Source organism: Podarcis liolepis (assembly GCF_965112155.1).
Source record: "Podarcis liolepis genome assembly, chromosome: 8".
NCBI lineage: Eukaryota > Metazoa > Chordata > Lepidosauria > Squamata > Lacertidae > Podarcis > Podarcis liolepis.
This window is the reverse complement of record NC_139560.1, coordinates 22329537-22350551: the sequence shown is the minus strand read 5'-3', so window position 1 is coordinate 22350551 and position 21015 is coordinate 22329537. Positions and strand designations below refer to the sequence as shown.

General features: G+C 39.9%; 1 protein-coding gene across 28 annotated transcripts in view; it reads left to right on the top strand.

The window, feature by feature from the left end:
• RIMS2 (regulating synaptic membrane exocytosis 2) overlaps positions 1-21015 on the top strand; it is a 349035-nt gene that overhangs the window by 303674 nt on the left and 24346 nt on the right. For 18 of the 28 annotated variants that reach the window (XM_083516456.1, XM_083516462.1, XM_083516464.1 and 15 more), the window contains one exon: positions 6899-7140. The exons of 9 other annotated variants lie outside the window; for them this stretch is intronic. In XM_083516456.1, the coding sequence (XP_083372582.1) occupies positions 6899-7140 (242 nt within the window). The remainder of the gene's footprint in view (positions 1-6898; positions 7141-21015) is intronic. One more of the 28 variants, XM_083516447.1, reaches the window with a different exon arrangement.

Below are 21015 nucleotides of genomic sequence, written 5' to 3'. Positions count from 1 at the left end.
CAGCGGACTGCGGACATAGCTAGAAGAGGAAGCTGTAGCATTGGATTCAGAAACTGCTGATAAACTGGAACCTTAGGGACAGTGGATGCTGCGTGAGAGGGGAGAAAAGAAATAGGAGAGTTTCAAAAAAGTAGAGAGAAGGAGTTGTGAGCTTAGACACTATAGGTTTGAGTCTAGAAAGAAGAGCACCAGTCCAACATAACAGATATGGAAGATCTGAGATAACTCAAGGATCAGGGTGAAGAAAGCCATTGGCTTCTGTACCTTTTCTATAATACTGAATAAGGAATATGTGGCCTTCCAAAGGTTGTTGGACTCCCATCAACCCCAGCTAGCATCACCAGTGATCAGGGATGATATGAGTTGTCATTCAGCAACATCTTTGAAACTGCAGCTTCCCTACCCCTGCTCTGTAACAAATACCTTCTAGCAAGAAGTGAGTCAGAAGGGATATTAAACTACCTCTTGTCCCAGCAGGGCTTATAAAATGCTTCAACCGTTTCCTATCCTGCTGCTTCTCTGCTCCAGATCATTCCTCCTGAGCTGCTTTTCCTCCCGCAGGTTTCAAAAAGTGGGAAGAAGTAGTTTGAGAGAGTGATTTGGAGTACAGAAATGGCAGGTAAGAAACGCTCTGCCAAATTCTGGCCTCCCAAAGCTCTTTCTGTCTTGGTAGTGACAAACTGTGTACACATGTTTGCATATAGCTAGGCCCAGTTATTTGTGGTTTATGTATAAGGTGAATGGCAAAGCTACATGTTCCATGAGGGGGTTGGGGCTTTCCCCATCTCTCAGCACACTGAGAGAGGACATTGTACATCCTTTCCCCTGCAGGCATAAAAACTGATTAGGGTGGTGGAGGACTTTTAGTTGAAAATAGATATGGTTAAGGAGGCATTCTCACCCTGTACTTGCTTAAAGTTGCAATGGCTGAAGTATATATATATATATATTAAATCTGAAAACAAAGAATTATTGAAATTGCACACTCATAAAAATCAGTATAATGCATACCAGTTTTCTTCCATGATCCCCCCCCCAATTAAAATCATACATGTTAACATTATGAAAAATAATACAAAATTATTCTAGGGCTAGGTTAATTGGCAATTACTTTATTTGTATAGGAAAAATCAAGTATAGTTTAATTTGTAGTGTTGTATCTTAATTTAGTTCACCCAAGGTATTCCTGGGTATTATAAAATCTAGCCATCCTGTAATGTTATTTCCATACTCATTATCACTCTGCTTCTCCATAACAGAATTTATATTAGATGTTCCTTAACTTCTGGTGTGGTTGCTAATTAGAGAAATCTTCTTCTCAGTAAGCTTTTAATTTATTGAATAAAACTGGTCAACCATGTTTCTTCTTACCCTACAGCTGTGTCATGATTTTTCTTTATCTTGGATATTTTTGACAATTCATTGCCTCCAATGTGAATCACTGTGAAAATAGCTTTTTCTATATTATTTATCTCATTTTTATGACATGATTAAAAATTCTCCTTTTTGCAGTTTGCTTTCAGGGTCATGTTGGATTTAGAACACAGCTGAATGCCTTACTTCCATTTCTTGATTTTAATATTTATTACTAGCTTTAAGCAGGGTTGTATTCTTCTTTCTCCTGATTCTGAAAATCACTTAGGGGTGAACATAAATTCAATTGGAGTTGAACTCATGATTAAAGTTATCTAACTCAATTACATATCCCTAAGCACATAATTTTAGTCACTCTTCTAAAGCATGGGTGGCTTTTTGTTTCATTTTTTGTTTTGCAGAGTAGTACTGCCTGTAAAAGGCTAATTAATGGCAGCAACATTGTCATTGACACTCCATTAAAAATGTGGATGTTTATTTGACAAGCTGAGCCAGAAAGACTGCTCACTTTATGGGTTGAATGATTTACTGCCTGATAAGTTGTTCAGCCTCTCAGGTCATTTACTTGGTATTTTCAGATTTAACTGAGACGTTATTTTCAGATTAATTTGAGACCTGGCCTTTATCTGGGAGGAAGCTCCCTGGTTATCAGGCTGTAAGTGCAGTAGGGCTATAGCTAAATAACCACTGAAGCACTTCTGAATACTAACTGATTAGGTTAGATGTCACCTATGTTAGGTGTGATTTTAAGGTCTCAAAACTTTTGATCCTTGTTTGCATTAAGGTTCTTATTACCTAATTCTTATTATAAATTCTAGTCCTTATTCTGACACAATGCCAGCTAAGCACAGATGAATGAGCAATTGTACAGGTTCCAGGAGAAGTGATCACACTTGCTTTGTTCCTCCCTGGTTGTTCTGCACTAAGTTAAGCCATGGCTTGGGTTAGTATGTTGTCCAAACCAGGGCTCATGGTTTAACTCTCCCAGACAATCCACAAGCTGTAAACTGTAGGACAAACCATGGTTGCAGCTTGTGGTTTGCTTGGACAGAACTAAACTATGAGCTGTGGTTCAGATGGCACACTAAGCCAAACCATGGCTTAGCTCAGTGCAGCATAGCAGCAGAATGACCAGAGGAGGAGCAAAGTGGTCACAGTCTCTCATCCAGCAGCCCAAATGGTTGCCTGTTCACACTAAGTCATGGTTTGGCTTAGCGTTTTGCATGAACCAGGCCCTAGTTTGCATAAATGTATAACACAATGGAAGGGACACGGGTGGCACTGTGGGTTAAACCACAGAGCCTAGAACTTGCCGATCAGAAGGTCAGCAGTTCGAATCCCCGCGACGGGGTGAGCTCCCGTTGCTCGGTCCCTGCTCCTGCCAACCTAGCAATTCGAAAGCACCTCAAAGTGCAAGTAGATAAATAGGTATCGCTCCGGTGGGAAGGTAAACGGCGTTTGTGTGCACTGCTCTTGTTCACCAGAAGCAGCTTCGTCATGCTGGCCACATGACCCGGAAGCTGTACGCCAGCTGCCTCGGCCAATAAAGCGAGATGAGCGCCGTAACCCCAGAGTCGGTCACGACTGGACCTAATGGTCAGGTGCCCCTTTACCTTTATAACACAGTGGAATCCAAACTACATTTCTAAGATGAGTAAATGTGTTTTTCAGGTAATAATAGCATTATTTTGAGCCAGGGTTTGTCAAATGTTCTACTAAGCCAGGCTTTGCAGGCAGAGAGCCCTGTTTCAGTCCCCAGCAGGTATTTGAAACGGAGAGTGTTTCTTGTGGGATCTGTGTTGTTTACTCATGCAAGGCCTTTTTTGACAACACCGCTGTCAAAATGCTATTCTGTATTCACCCTGCCCCATTTCATTAGGATAATTTATCTTCCCATAGAAAATCTGAGAAGTTAAATCAAGTTGTTGCCAACAACATTTGAAGGACGCATTTGCAGTATGAAGAATAGGCCACTGTGAGAACAGGATGCTGAACTGGATGAGCCATTGGCCTGATCCAGCAGGCGCTTCTTATGTTCCTATGAAGCCCCTGTCTGGAAGTGCCCTGAATCCCTGAAGAGAACCGCTGCCAGTCAGTGCAGACCAGGGTCTGGTAGGAGGTAGTTAGGTAGATCTCTGGTTTGCAGTAGCTCAGCAAAAGTTTCTGACACCCAGTTATTTTTATACTAACAACAATAAAAAGGCTCCCTCTTCCTCCAGACTAAGACTTCTGAAAAGAAGTGAGGTTGGGGAAAAACCAGGACTGGATTTTTCTGTGACTTGACTGTGATCTTATTTTCAATACATAACACTAATTCCTGGTTCAGAGGCACACTATTCCTTAATTCTGAGGATGTGTCTGCCCCTGTCCTCAGGCTAATATTTTGACTGGCTCTGATTGGTGGCCCTTTGGGGTTTTAGTGAAAAACAAAGTAGCTCTCATAGTTTCCTGCTTGGCAGGGGGTTGGACTCGATGGCCCTTGTGGTCTCTTCCAACTCTATGATTCTATGATTCTATGATTCTATGATTCGATAAGCCTAAAGTCTCCCACACCTGGTGGCTGAGCTAGAACACTACATTACTGAGCTTGATGGACCAGTGGTCCCAATCAGTATATGACAGCTTCCTGGTTTCTAACTAGATCAGAGGGGAATATTATATAGACTGCAGATGGGACTCACATGCATATAGAAACATTCCCTGCACATACAAAATAAATGTGTTAGGGGAGAGGCTAGACTAGAACTTTTCTCCCAGGCATTAAGTTGTCTTTGAAGGAGAAAATATTTTATATGTAGGACTATTCAATCATATGAGTCCATAACTGCAGTCTTTGTTCAGGTCAGACACAGGTTTGTCACCTCCATGAGAAATAAAGCCTATTAATCTGATCAGTTTTTATCCCAGGGAGGGCTTAAGATTTTTATAGTTTAAAAACGGACACTGTCCCTTTCCTTTGATACCAATAGGCCAATGAAAACACATACAGTATACTGGGTGGGAAAGTAGCTTCTGCTGCATAATTGTTCTGAACATGCCGTTATCATTCACATTGTTTGACTAATCAATGAAAGAAATGCTTCTCTGACTAGGAGATAGGGCTTGTGTTAAAACCTCTATTAAGAAATCTTCAGAGGTCTGTTCATTTGATGAGTCATAACTCAGATTAAAATTTATTTCCATAGCAACTAAAAATCATTCGTTCTTTCCCTAGAAACCACCAGAGTACATCAGTGCTTTAATATATGCATTCCCTGTTTTTCCTGAAGATGGAGAAATACACTTATGAGGAGTACAGTTCTGGTTACCACACCTCAAAAAGGCTAGTGTAGTACTGGAAAAGGTTCAGAAAAGGGCTACCGAAACGATCAAGGGGGTGGAGCAACTTCCTTATGAAGAAAGGTTAAAACATTTGGGGCTTTGCAGTACAGAGAAAAGACAAGGAAGATGGAGGTGCATACAATTGAGCATGGTGTGGAGATGCCAGCACTGCCGCAAGGTGCTGATGTTAGGGTGAGGGCAGTGTCAGTGCTGCCGGCAAGTTCACATCTTCCTGGAGCAGCAGGGAGTGGGGGGATTTCCTGGTAGCAGCACCAAATGGAGTGGATTTTGTGGTCTGTGCATGTGTACTGGTTGGCACCAGCCTGTTAAGGACATACATATGTCAGCTGGTATACATGCACCAAACATGCCCAGAGCTCTACTCAGCACCACAGTTCACCACACTAAACAAAGCATAGCAAGAACAAAAACCAACTTACATGAATTTCTCAATGCAGCTTTCCACAGAAGCATGATATTTGTTACTTAAAACCCAAGAGTAAAGAGTGGTATATAAGTATGATTTAGTTCCCTGGCCTTGTACTTAGCCACTGCTTTACTGTGGGTAACGTTCCTGGTTCAGACCTCTACCTGGGTGGCAGAAGCTGTTCTCTGACTCCTAATCCTACCTAAGGTATGTCAAAGTGTTCCATTGAATATGTTTCTGCCCCAATACAGTGGTGTTCGCTTTGAAACCATCCTCTGATAACCAGCATGGGAATATTGTCCTGTTGATGCACCATTATATTGTGCAAGAGATAGCTAGGGAATTTGCATACGGCACAGTGAGATGATGTTGACAGTTGTGAGTTGAGAAGCTGCTGTGTTCGCACTCTGAGAGCATTTCTTTGGGAATGGAGCCATAGTGAATTTGGCATTTTCCCAGTTTCGGGTACCATCTAGTCTACCAGAGTTAGATCAGTATGGGGATTTATGTATACGTGTGGGCTTCCATCCTGTTTAAGGAAGCTTCTTGTTCACACATGTGCATGTCTTGTGTGTGGCACCATTCAAAGAAAATAAAGATGTTGAACGTGTTGAACTTCATGAATGGTCCACATAAAGTCACCTTTCCAACCACTTTCACATTCAGAGCTCATATTCTGTATTTCTATATTGCTAAATTTGATTTCTGAACCAAGGAGGAAGATTGTGCTGATTGGTTTACGGCTATTGATGGATGGGAGGGAAGGCTGCTCCCCAGTGCTTGATGTTACATTCAAAACGTTTCTGGAAAAGTATGGAACTATGGGTAGCTGATATGGCAAACAGATATACTTGCCTGGTATAATTATAATACAGTAACACTCAACTATAATATCAGAATAAAGCAAGTCTTTCAGTAATAAGAAATTGCATCTTCGGGCAATAATTTGGTGCAAACCCTAAAATGGTTCTGTGAAGGATTTGAAGCTTAAACATTTTGGCTGAGAAAGGGCCTGTGTTTTGTTTCACTCCTCCTGCCTAAACAGTATGTTTCTTAATATGTCGAATCTTGTTTAGTAGTAGATTGTACAAATGAAAATATATAATCAGTGGATCAGCGCTTAAGTTTTTTTTTAATTAAAAAAATCAACATTAAATTCTGGAATAAAAATATAACAACATGTACTGTATAATTCTCAGATTTTATTGTGTAGCAGAAAAGTGTCTTTACAGTTTGACAAACTGTGTGTAAACAAAATGCTATAATAATGCCAGCGAACCAATACTTTCAGTAAGATTTACAGAGAAAGACAAGTACAATCAGGTACTAACAATAGCATGAAACTGAAAGTTTTCCTTTTCTCCTGCTAATCAAAGCTAACTACCTTCTGTGTGAATTAGGCTCAACTCATATACCTGGGAGTAAGTCCCCCTGAACACAGTGGAGCTTACTGTATTTACACGAATCTAATGTGCCATCAAATCTAACGCGCACCTCTATTTTCAAATCCTTTAAACCAAAAAAGTATTTGCTGGTGACATCAAATCTGATTTGTACCCTGATTTTCACTACGTAATTTGGCCAAAAAAAGGTGTATATTACGTTCGATTAAATACAGTACTTCTGAGTAGCCATGTATAGGAGCTCTGTTAGTTGCTTTGTCCCTGTAGCCTCCCTATGCTTTCCATCTGAAACCTTCCTTTTCTGTTTTTTCCCTTTTACTTTCTTTCTTTTTGTTTTGTTCACTGCATTGTTTATCCATCCACCGGCTGACAGTGTCTTTACATCCAAAATGCAAAGCAGACAGATGGGCGCTTCAGGACAGAACATAACTAAGAGCACCAGCATCAGCGGGGAGATGTACACACTAGAGAAGAACGATGGCAGCCAATCTGACACAGCAGTGGGCACTGTGGGGACAGGTGGCAAAAAGCGGCGCTCCAGCATTGGTGCAAAGATGGTTGCAATCGTGGGCCTTTCGCGGAAAAGCAGAAGTACCTCCCAGCTCAGCCAAACCGGTAGGAACAAGATTCCCCCACCTCCCCCCATTGTGGTGTTGTTCCTCATGAGACATAAACTGCATTCTTATTATTAACTAAATTTCTAGGTGGAAAAGACTAAGCAAGTTTAAACTTACTATCTTTCAGTGTTTTGTCAAGCCGTTTTATTTAACCAGAACCTCATTCAGACCGGACTACTGTGGATCGTATTTGTCTGCTCACTGGACCGCACTGAATGCAGTAATCTTTTTTTCCCTTTCAGGAAGCAACCTGACTTGCTGGGTTTATATCCTGGGAATTGTTACTAATGGTTCGTGAAAGACAGCTGAAATGCTGCCGGTGCATTTTCTTTGCCTCTCCCCTTGTCCCCTCCCTTAAATGTGTCTTATGACTATGTTCTGCGTTTCTTTTGCTGTGGGATAGTATTTATCATCTTCAAGGTTGTCCATTGTATTTTAGGCACACTAAATTACGACTCTACTTCTTGTTACTTTTTATTTCTTTTCAGCTTCAAATTGTACTTATAATTGCAGTAAATCACCGTAACTGGTTACAGGTTAAAGTTAGATCTGCTATTCAGCATTTATTTAGTGCCACCAGATTGTTAGGTGCTATATATAAATCCCAACTTCTGAGTGTTCTAGAGAAGAGGGGGAACATTTTTAAATACTTTTAGACAGAAGTGCAAAGCAGGCAACTGAAAGTACATATCTATATTTTATTTTACACTGTTTCCATTTTTTGTTTAATGTTTGGTTTAGACTGTGTATAATTCTGCCCTCAGTCCTTCAGTTGAAGGGCGGATTTATAAGTACTTTTAACAAACAAACAAATCTATAATGAGGTATTCATCCTGCTTTTAGATATGCCCAGGTTATATTCCGGTCTAATCAGCCTTTGGAGATTGAAAAAACAACATTGGTGTATAGCTAATACAACAAGCCATATTACCTTACATTGAATTTATTGCACAAGCAAATCATGTTGCTTGTGAATGTGTATTTGTGTGTGTGTGTGTGTGTGTGTGTGTGTGTGTGTGTATAATTTGTATTTCTGGACTCCATAGAAAAAGTTAGCATGTCTTCAGGAACACTAGAGTACTTAATAGTGCATGTCTCTGTGCTGCCTAGCATTAAGAGAGCCACCCGGGTTTTTAAGGCTATTTAGTTTTAAAGTATGGTGTGAAAGCAAGTGTTGTAGCATCATCTTTAGATAGATCAGGTGAATATGAGTCGTTTAAGATTAAATTAGCAGTGTAATTGTAAGGAATATTTTAAACAGACAAGGTCTCTAGAGGGCAGTGTTACTTGGACTGTTAAATAAGTTCTGCTGAGTTTTTAAGATTAATTTTCAGCAATGCTAACTTGCTTCTACAGGTATCATACTGTCTAGCCATTTCTCCTGGTTATGTGAAGTCATATCAAAATACACAAGATGGAGTTAGATAGCAGTACATATCTGTAAAGGGTCATATTATAATTAATGCTGCCCTAAGATCTTCATGTCTCCCACATGTAGATTGCTAAACTGGTGGATTAAAATGCTCATTTTATAAATAGTGCATGCTACAGTTGGGTAACATGAGGTTTTATATTGAATTTTCTTCCCTTATCAGATTATTGGGAAGATATTTATTCAGCGGGAGGCGGGGTACAAGCTGCCACTTGGATGAGAAGGGTCTTGTGTGGGTACTTCAATAAAATATAATAAAATAGGGGCACAAGCTATTTCAGTATTAAACTCTGTATTAAACTCCAATGTGAACAAGCCTAAAGACTGTGACTCTTCAGCTCTTTGGTCAAGTTGGCATGTAAAAAGGTAGTGGGATTCATACAGGCCATACAATTTTGCATCCCTCAATACAATGACAACTCTTCCTTTAAGATTTGCCTTTGAATCTCTGCAAACATAACTGATTACAGAAGAACACTGCAGTTTTTTCGCAGAATGGCCTTATGGGTTACAGTTCCCCACAATGTACCTTTCAAACATATATCCAAAAAGCTCATTTTGTTTTAAAGAAAATGGTGTGAGGTTTTTTTTTCATGTTCCAAGTCAGTTGTTGGGCTGGTATGCACAGCACACAAAGTTGCAGAATATTAATTACTAGTTTACTGGGTAGAACTTCATTGTTAAGTTTTTTGTCAGGAAGGATATTTAATGAAAAGTAAAGGAATGGAGTGCCATATACTGAATGACATGCACTTTGCATAGTATTTAATATTTAATTATAACCAGGATTGGATTCAGTTGGATGACCAACATGATAAAGCATAATAAATATGATGTAAATTTTAATTTTGTATCATTATACCATCCCCAAATGTCTATGATTTTGGAGAAAATGTTGCCAGACACTAAAATAAATAACATTTATGTTAAGCAGGCCATGCAATGAGCATCTTGTTTCCCTAATGCTCTAATGTTTAAAATAAATGTATAATGTTGTAGGGGAAAGCTCCTTAATGAAATCATTTGACTCTGGCAGATATGTTCCACAAGTTAATTTTGTATAACTAGCATGCAGTAGCTGATGTCTTGACTAATATGTAGATGTATTTTTTCCTCCTATTTATCACTGTAAAGTTACGTTGCAGTTTTTTAAACACAATATGTGTTATGTATATTACAATATACACAACATTAGAAGGGCATATAAATAATACGTAAATATTTTCCAATAATTGGTTGTTGTTTTTTGCACTTCCAAGTTGTGCAACTGACAGTACCTCCTTGTTACCATAACTTATTCCAAGTTACTTGTACAACTGTTCCAAGTCATAGAAGTTTTATAGCCTGCTGATTGGGCGAACTGGGACAGAATAAGCACAGTTCTTTATGCTCTCTAGCACATTTGCTCCAGGATCTTGCAAGCTTCTTTTACTATCTGCCCTTACTCTTTTCCCTTCGCACTTATTATATGGCATGTCAGTATAATGTCAACAAAGGCTGTGTTTTGAGGTAAATTGGCCCATAGTAACAAACAAGTGACCCTGTTCTGTAAATTCCAAAATCCAGGTTAGGAAAATACCTTTATTAGGCCAACAGAGATAGATAGATAGATAGATAGATAGATAGATAGATAGATAGATAGATAGAAGGATAAACTGATAAATTATAATTTGGAATGTTTTGAGTTTCCTGGAGCTGTTCATCAGGCTAGATGGTGAACAAAACACAGAGGTGGGGAGTAAAAAATGTAGAGGATAGTAATTCCTTGCATTTGCGTCTGGTTGTAGTCTTAAGGCAGAATGTGAAAGGAACTAGCAGGTACATGGATAAGGAAGCATAATTATGGCTGATTCCCAGTCTCTGCAATTACAAAAACTAGCTTTTACCCAGGCCTCTTTCTCTATCCTTAGATGAAACACATGTGTTTCTTGATAGGCAGAAAACAGGAATAAAGAAAAACTAGTCACTCTTTATATTAACAGAAATGGAAATTAATGTTGCTAGGTTTTTTTTTAAAAGTCAACAGAAGTCTGATAGAGTATCTTTACCTAGCAGTTGGAAGGGATGTCCCCTAAGAGAATAAAGCAAGTAATAGGAAGTACATTTTTATTTATAAATATTACTGCTAACCAGTGCTATTACATACTGAGCTGAAAAGCAACAAAGGGTAAATGAACAATAATTACTCCAAAAACATGTTATGCCACATTAGAGAAATACTCAAATTCTAAATATTTGCCTTGTGAAATACGTGCTTGTGACATCAGTACAACGCTCCTTCAGCGTCAGTATAATCTAATGCTTTGAGATGTTTCCATAATGTACCTTTTCATACAAACCAGCCAAAGTGTTCATACACATAGCTGTGACAGAGCACAGGACTGCATACGCTAATTCAACTACAGCAACATCTCTTTTAAATATGACAGAAATGTTTTTGGGAAGTTGTGTGGGTTCCAAATAATGTCTCTGTGCCAGTCGAGCTATAATATTTCTCTGCTTCTTGTTTACTATGTCAAAATGTATTATTACATTTATGTACTGCCTTTCTTCTGTGGAACTGAAGACAGAAGACATAGAGGTTTCAAGTGGTCTCCCATCCAAACACTTGCCAGACCTGCTTGAATTCAGCAGAGTTGCTGCATCATTCGCCTTCAGGTCATGCCTTGACTGTATGTTACATCTGGAAAGCAGAGGGTTTTTTTCCAGTGTTGCTGACACACCTCATTATGGATTTGGTCGAGGAAATTGATCTGGTTGGCTGGCCCGATCCTAACCACCCCCAATTTTCATGGGCCACGTTAACAGGTGGGTGGGGGAGGAGAAGAAGAGGAAGGAGAAGTCCCCATAGCTTAGCTGTCAACTTACAGATTTGAAAATAAGGGACCAGCAGCCTTGAAAATAAGGGACCAGCAGCCTCACATGTTCCAGGCACTCCAGTCTTCCTGTCCTCCTGCAGTCTGGTCAAACTCATGCTGGTAGCTTCAAGAACACTGTCCAACCAACTTTGTAACCAGAGGGTCAACTGAATAGAATCTGAATCACATGCACCACAAGGCTTATGCAGCCTCAACTTAAGATGGCTCCGCGGCCTGGCTTTGCACTGCAAAGTTTGCAGCAGCACGTGCAACAACATGGCATCCAGCATTCAAAAAACCCCGCAGCTTGCATTAACTAGCCACACGCAAGGCATGCAAGCTCCACCCCCCAGTCATTCTTAGACTTCTTATTGAGTGAGCAACACAGCCAAGCAACACAGTTGGAGCCTCCCTCCTCCCTGGCCGGCAGGGAGGGAGGGAGAGGAGCTGCTTCCTTTGAAATTTAAGGGACATCATTTAAGGGACATTTAAGGGACATCCATCAATAAGGGACAGCAGCGGGACATGGCGCTGGAATAAGGGACTGTCCCTTCAAATAAGGGACACTTGACAGCTATGAGTCCCATTGCACCAAGTGGAAGTCCACTTTCACTGTGTTGTTGCTTATCTGCACTGGGTGACACCATATGGTCACCACTAGCATAACAGACTTCTACCTATACAAATGAGATCTCCCCTTCATCTCCTCCCACCTACAGGCTCACACCCATCCCACATCTGTTTCTAAGGCCTCAGAGTCCTTTGCAGCAAATTGGCAGGCCATGGCAGGGGGGCTGCAAAGTGGGGGGTAGGAAAGTCTCATCAAGTTCTCTAGTATAAGATTGGATCTCACCTATTTTATATAGAAGCAGTAATGGAGAAGTACAGTAACGCATTTATGTGCATTCTAGAGTTGTTAGATAGTGATGGTATCATTACTAGTACCCTTGATTAGGTTGCTGACAAAGCAACACTTGCAAATGTCGAAAGAATATGCACTTTCAAATGCTGCAGAATACGGAACCTACTTGGTCCCAAGATTGGACCTTTGTAGTCTGCCAAGTTATTTTTCCTCCAACATGGTGGCAAAGCCTTTATACAACATGCTCTTGCTTTTTACTGGCCTCAGAATACTTTAGCTTCCACATCAAGTGAAATATACTGATGAATACTTGTGAATGCTCACACAAAACCAAGGAACAAAGAGTCAAAAAGTTAATGCAAGTCTTCCATTTTCTGAATGAAGCTCAAAATGAACGTTCAGAATAGGAAGCTATGGATCTTTCAGATGCTGATTGTATTTAGAGAAATATGAGTTATGGTACTATTTTCAAGAATATATTATTTACTGCGATACAGAAGGGCATAATTCCAATAAATTAGGGGCAATGATTTGAAATACTATGGTATTTTCTATTTAAAATGATAAAATACATTTGAATATATTATTATAAAATATAGCCAAATAGCCAAATGTATTGTTGCTACTTAATTACATTACAGAGGTATTTATTTCCTGAACTTTCTGGATGTACTTTTTCTAATCCATTTTCTTCTTACACTGTTGATGGCTTCTATTTTCAACATTTATTGAGGTTTCGTCCCCTATTTTCCTAACTGGCAAAAACTGTCACATACTTAAGCATTTCATAGTGTAGCAGCTTGCAAATCTGTCTCTAAACATTTAGTATATTTGCAATTATTGTTGTAATAAAAGAAAGGCATTTATACTTTTAGGTGTAGTAAATATGTACAATTTAAAGTGCTGAACTAAGTGATATTTCATGTTTCTAAAGTAAATTTAGGTTTAATAAGTAAGGAAGTAAGTATTGCATATTGTTGGGCAGCAACAGGACTTGGTAGATCTGTCTGCTCCCCGAGCCACAGTGATAGTGAAAGCTCATGAGTGACATGCCCACCAGTGCTTTTGTACATGAGAACCAGGAGCTTGCAAATTTATGAGATATTCAGCCACAAGATAAGGAGCAGATGGGTGGCTGGATAGTGGTTGGTACAGCATACAGAAACCATATTTGAAATGAATAGAGACAACCAATAGAAGAAGTGAGCAGAGAGGAGAAAGGAGGAGACAAAGCAGGAGGAAGAATAAAGAGGAAGAAGACTAGCAAGAAGGAAAGGAGGCTTGGGAGAAGAAAGAGAGGCGCTGTGGCAGAAGTCCTGCAGTGAACTTCATAAGAGCGGTGTCCTCAGGATAAGATTGGTACTTTGGACCAAATTAAAGGGTGTTCTCTACCCTTGTGAGAACTATGGCAAAGTAAAGGTAAAGGGACCCCTGACCATTAGGTCAAGTCGTGACCGACTCGGGTTGCAGCGCTCATCTCGCTTTATTGGCCGAGGGAGCCGGCGTACAGCTTCCGGGTCATGTGGCCAGCATGACTAAGCCGCTTCTGGCCAAGTAGAGCAGTGCATGGAAACGCTGTTTACCTTCCCGCCGGAGTGGTACCTATTTATCTACTTGCACTGTGACATGCTTTCAAACTGCTAGGTTGGCAGGAGCAGGGACCGAGCAACGGGAGCTCACCCCATTGCGGGGATTCGAACCGCCGACCTTCTGATCGGCAAGTCCTAGGCTCTGTGGTTTAACCCACAGTGCCACCCACGTCCCTATGGCAAAGCACAGGAGGAGGCTAATGGGATCTAACAGGTAGTCGGTAGCTGAAAGGCCTGCCAAAGCAATATGTAGGCATTCTTGTAGATACTAAGTTCCAAATTCCCTAGCCAGGCTAGGACTTCACAGCATCTCTCATGGCAGTGGGTAGAGGCAGATTCCAGGTACTTCCCCCCTAGCTTGGTTAGGAAACCCTCCTGAGTTAGAGATTTCAAAAAGTTTCATTGCTTGATGTGTATGCACCCTGATACTTAAAACTTACAGTAAACAAGTGAGCATCGGTAAGCCAGTTTTTGCATTATTTGGGGGGCATGAAGGGGGCAGGTTATAAAGTACTACTCCCTTCTGAGCCAATGGCACATGTTTCAATCCCACCCCCCAACACACACACACACCTCTACCTGAATTTTAGCCTTTGTTAATCAATGGCATTAAATTTCTGGAAATTTTACATCTCAGGAGAAAAATTGTGTAGTGTTTATTCCAGATTCCTGTTCAGTAACTGAAATAATTTATCTCATTAACATAGTACACTTTGTAAAGTTCTTTGATACTCAAGTGAAACTATTACGAAGCTTGACATTTTTGTTGATAGTAGTGCTTGTGCTTGAACAAAAAAATCTTTCTGGTTTGTGTATTTGGACAGGGAGTGTTTGCTTTCTTGATGTCAGTTGTATTTCTTTACTCCATCATATTCCTTCTGGCTGCTGGCACTGAAAAGAGAGATAAATATTCTTCCTTGTAAAGAAGTCTGTGTCCCTTGAAAGATTGATCTGATCTGGAATGTGTTCACCTCCTTCACATTGCCTCGAACATCCAGCTCCAACTCAAAGACTGCAGCTTAATTTTATTTAATATACTTTATTCTTAGGCCTCACCTTCCTGACAGCCCATGATGGGTTACAGCACAAAAGTAAAAATGCAGAGAAGACAATAAATCAAATTCACATTGTAACCCAACAGTCTACTAATATAATTAAATTCACCCCATATACTTTCAACAGCAGGAATTAAACTGCTTAAATAATATGCTTTGAGTTACGTCTAAAAAGGTGTTCATAGTTTGAGGGAAAGGAATTATGTAATTTTGCACCAGCAATAAATAGCATCTCTCTTTGGACATGTGATATGGATTTTGCGCACAGATGATTTCGTTAATATAGCATTCTCTTGGAGAAGGCTGTGTAGTACTTCCTTATGTAGTGAAATATAAAGTGGAAAAGGCTGTTCTAATATATGTAGTGCCCAAACTGTTTAGCACTTTTAATGTCAAAATCAGCCCTGGTAACCTGGAAATCCTCTGGCGCTATCTGCTCACTAAGATCCTTCAACAACAGAATGCGGAGTAAGCTCCTAATAAATTATCAGTGGTAGCCCCCACAGAGAGTATAGTGCAACAATATACCCTTAATCCTTGGAAGGGTGGTGGTCACACTGACTTGGACCAGAATGGTCATGGCCTTATCATCAGGTGGAATTTGCAAAAAGGAGTTCTTGCCACTTCAAGGCAAATTCAGCAGCTTTCCAAGCTAAGAATATATTGGGTTATAGGAGACTGATTGTTCCCTTTTGTGGATGTGCTTATCCTACCCGTCATAATATCTGTAAACTATAATCATTTTATCTTGGTTGGAATTCTGTATTAGTTAGATTATTTACATCTGATTCTGTATAATGGCTAGTTGTTGAAAATGCACTGTGACTATAAAAGCTGAGGCAGGTGAGAAGTATACAGTCGTACCGTGGTTGCCGAACGCCTTGGAACTTGTATGTTTCGGCTCCCAAACAATTAAAAACTGGAAGTGAGTGTTCCATTTTTTGGACGATTTTTGTAAGCCAAACGTCTGGTGCAGCTTCTGCGGCTTCTGATTGGCTGCAGGACGCTCCTGCAGCCAATCGGAAGCTGCGCCTTGGTTTTCAAACGGTTCCGGGAGTTGAACAGACTCCCGGAACGCCTTCTGTTCAAGAACCAAGGTACAGCTGTATCTTCATATTCTCATGTCCAGATACATGATCAAAAACCTTTGTTCTGTTGGTTATTGTAAAGGAATGCAGCATAAAGTGGATGGAGTGAAGTCTTCAGCAATACTGAGATGATCCTTAGTTTGAAGTATTACATGAATGCTCCTATTTTCACTTGTCAAATGTTGTAGAGTATGGCACAGTTATTTCTAGAAAAGTTGCATGCTGTTTGTTACCCTTTTCTAGTTTTCCTTTGTTCCTATTTTTTCATCCTTCAATTAGGGCAAATGAGAGCAGCTGTCAAAGCACCATGGAGAGCTCCTATTGAGCAACTTTCATTGAGGGATGGAGGTGAACTGTGGCCTTTTGAGCTGCTGCCCACCCTTCTCCTAATCTCCTCCTGCTATTGCACTGGCAAGGTGGTGTGAAAAACACTCAGGACTAGGGGAAAGTCCCTCTGATGTGCTGGGGGATTTGGTTCAGTGGGCTCATGCCTATCAGTGGACCCATGATTCCTACCTGATTCAGTGAACCCCTGATCACTCTCATCTGGCTCAGACCCAGAAACCTGTTTCAGCCCCTCAACTGATGGTGCTGCTGTATCTGACTCAAGTGTTCTGATCACTCACTGGGCTCCAGGGTCAAGATTGCTTTGTTGCAAATAAAATGTAGCACATATTATTATGGTTCATTTGACACCCCCCACCCTTTTGAGCCTGTGAGAATTTCTGGAATGATACGCATCTCTTAGCAAGTTGTTTTTCATCTTGCTTTAGTCCATGCCAGCAGCAGATACAGAACAGAACCTCCCTGGTAACTAGTTGCAGTGACTAAGCAGAGCTCTTCTGAGCACTGAGTGCATGAGAGGGAAGCTTAGATAATAAAATTATTACAATTAGGAGAAGCACATGTGCTGCATAAGAAAAGAGGGTAATGTTCGCTGAAAAGAGAGTAATGTTATATGGATTTAGTGGAAGAGGGGAGGGCATATTACATGTGACTATGCCCTTCCGTTTGATAAAAGTCATTTACAAAAGTAGTTTTGTAATCACATCATATGATTTGTTTGTTTATATCACAGAGTTAATTTTCTACCAGTTTCCTAAACATAAGAATACAGCTGAGGTACCGATTTTTAGTTTTTAACCAGTTTGTTTTGAATATCCACAGTGGGAGGATTGAGAAGTCTGCTCAGTTATTTTTGCAGGTTAATTTATTGGATCCTTGATCACCGTCCTTGTCTCTGCTAGATCTCTTGGCAGCCTTTTATGCAGGAATAATTGTAAATGGCACTGTCATCATGCTCAAATATGGAATTTTAGTTTATGATTCTCCTCAGGAACTAGCAAACATTGTTAAGTTGAATCTTTAGCTGAATGATCGTCCAGAACCTTTATGTCCATGGACTCTTAAGCATTAAGAAACGTATCTCCAGAGAGCCCTAGAGACATTACAACACTCTTCACTGAAGAATGCCCTCAATATGTTTTGGATTACAATTCCAATTTTGGACTACAATTATAGTCCAAAATATCTGCTGCCAGGCACCAGGTTGGCAAAATTTGGGTTAGAGTCTACTGTTACCTTTTTGTAAAGATGGACAGAAAACTAGTTTGCTTGCCCTTGGTTTTTTTTTTTTTTTTGTTTTGTTTTTTTGTGTGTGTGGCAAGAGTCTTAATTCTCTGGTTCTTACCACTATGTAGTATGCCTGAGTTCTTCATTAGGTGGTGTGGTTGATGCCCTGTCACTAGAAATTAATTATCCCATCATGGCTCTCTCCGGGTATACTGCATGGGAATGTTGAAATGTTTTCTTTACTAATCCTTTTTAGGGCAGATTAGCTCATAAAGATTGTTTTTGACAAACTGCAGGTTTGAAGAAGTGAAGTTGGAATGAAAGGAGCTGAGATAAAGAAAGCGTCTTATATGCATCCTCAGAGAGGTTTTATCCTAGCCCTATATATCTGGAATGAAAATGATGCAGCTTGCACCCTTCCTAGCAACAATTGAAAGAAAATCACCACTTAACAATTAATTGAATATAACTGCACAAGGCTGGTGTCAAAAGATATTAATTTCCATGTTTAAATAATGAATGAGAATACAGGCCACATTTTGTACTAGGAAGCCAGCAGATATATTTTAACATTGGTAGGATACGGTTCATGTGATTGGTTTTCATTAATAAGCAAACTGCTGTATTTTATAGCAGTTGAAGTTTCTAAATAGACTTCAAAAGCAGCTTCATATATAGCATATTGTAGAAATCTAGTCTAGGTGTTAATCATGGCATGGATAAATGCAACCAGGCTGTATGTTCAGGAGTGGCTGTTGCTTTGTCTGGCTGATATTTTGTTTGGTGACTGAAATATAAATATTGCTACAGGGATTACTCCTAAACAACTAGGGAGGGGGGAGAAGAATCCATTTCTGGTCATAGGTACCAGCAGTGAAAACACTATTACTACAGTCCATACACTGAGTACCAGCAGATGATAGCTGTGGCAAAACAAAGGACAGGTTGAATAATGCTGATGATGAACAACAGACATTGTGCAATGAATTTCTCACTCTGAGAATGTGGCTGCAGGCAACAACTTGAAAGAAAGGATTAGGCTACTGTGTTCGTTTAGTGTTTATCAGGCTAGCCCTGTCAACAGGATTCTTATTCCATACTCTTTCAAGAGTGTTGCAGAGTAGAATCTCAGCAACACACATCCCTTACCGGCCGAACTAGTCTGCTTCACACCTAAGGCTTGGCTGTTGCTTCTCAGCTCAAAGTCTAATGTAAAGAAAACACTTTGAAGACGGAGATCTGTAATTAAAGCACAGTCCCAACAAGAGAGGTACTGTGAATGGGTGGTCCATCTGCCTGGGAAGATGGTGTTCAGCTTATTCTGAACAAGGTTGCATTTCCCATAAAGGGTTCAGGCTCACAGTCTGTGGTACAGATAGAGCCAGCCTTGACCTTTGAGGTCCAAATGGGTTCCATACCACATAGCACTTCCAAGTCTTCTGTAGCTGCTGTCATCCCTCCTGTTTTCCATGGCTCCAGACTTGATTGTGGCATAGGACTGTCCTTGGAGACACTTGCAAAACACCAGCTAGTCCAGAAAATAGCTTGTAGGTTACTAAACTGGGAATAGCCCTAGGGAACACATCATGTGAAGCTACTTCTCTGGCTGCTGATCTGTTTCTAAGTACAATTCAGAGTGCTGGTGCTTATCTTCAAAGCTCTTTATGGTTTGAGTCCTGGGTAACTCAAGGGCCTTCTCTTTCCACAAATACCTGCCTGTTCGTTTAAGTCTTCATCAGAGGCCTTTTTCCTGGTGCCCCAATCTTCAGAATTCAGACAGATGGAAACTGTTTCAGAAGTCAGACAGATGGAAATGGATGCCTCTAATGCCTTTTTGGCTCCAGGCAGGGACCTTTTTTATTTTTCCTATGCCTTCTTTTAAAAGACAAATTGAATTGGTTTTTGTTTGCTCTGCTGATGTTTCATTTTGCCTTTGCAGAATTTTAGTGTGAGCCATTTGGAGAACCTTGCGTATTGAAGGCGGGGTTCAAATCTTAGGGTAAATGAAGTTGAAATTCAGAAATATGTGACACATACCACCTTCAGCTGTGAATAAAGCATTCTCAGTCCTACATTACAGAGGTGCCTAGAGTTGAAAGGTCATGACTGAGGATAGTGTAGTGTAACTGGCTTCACTGGCTTCTTTCCCCCCTGTTTTCAGACTCTCATCATTTGCCAACTTAAAAAATTTGGGTCAGTTTGAGAGGTGAGGTGGTGCATATTTATGTATACTTTAATTTATTTCCTCGCATCATGTTTATTTCATAATTTGTATCATCAAACTCTAATCAAGCTTAGTAATATCTGTTCTTGAGGAATTCAGAGGGAGTGATAAGATTAGAATTGAAGATGCTTCAGAAATATATATGATTTGTTCCTCCCTACTAAGCTATATGCATGCTGGCTATGAATCATATGTTTGGCTATGATTAAAATTAAGTATAAAATTAATGGGAGAAAATAAAAATTAAGGACTATACATACTATGTTAAGTGCTACTTGCTCTCTTCAAACAGAATGCATCAAAGCTGAGAAAGAAATAGGTGGGTAATGGAACATCTTACAACGTGGGAAAAATGGCTAAGAAAACTGTTTCCTCTCAAAGCTCTTTTTTAGAAAAAGAAATCCTTAAGGTTGGAGATGACGGAGGAACAGAAAAGCATGAATAGTCTGTTCTAATATTAATATTTAGGGTACACTTAATGAAATCACCATAAAATACATAGTTAAAACATGCAAAATATCTCCCCCCTCAACTATCCGCAAAAACACAATTGATTATAGATGTCCTTTCTATAGATTTGTTAGTGGTCACAAATGTAACTTGAGTTTCTTAAAGGCACAGGCAACATCATACAATTCTGAAATATGTATGCAAAGTAAGAAAGATAGCCAGAGCATATATTGTATCCCCTCCTTCAGTATGGCTCTAAACATTAAAACAGTCAGAAGCAATTTACAGGGAGCAGAGTACGTACTCTATTAGCGTCTTGTGGTGTTACAGTTTCTCAAAGCAACACAGAACTGGACTAGGGAAATTATGGGTTGACGGAATGAGTCTATTTCTCAGTTGGCTTTCAGGCAAAATGGCTTGGCATTGTCTGTTTTCACTAAGGGAAAAAATGAGGCATAATATTGGATAGGAAGGCGAATCAAATTATGATAACATTTTCATTCAGTACATGGTAGTTTAAACAGTAATTAGCTCCATATTGTTTAATTCTGTTTGTAATTCCCTATTGAATGCCTGATCAAGTATCTGCAAGTCTCACTGACTTAGATTTGCAAAGCTAAGGTTCATATTTGAAACACCTAGTGGGCAGTGGGGCTGTTAGCACCATTTGCTTACAAACTGTTATATATTCTGTCCTTGAATGATTGGCTTTAATGTTCAAATGTCATTCTCCAGGCTAGCTA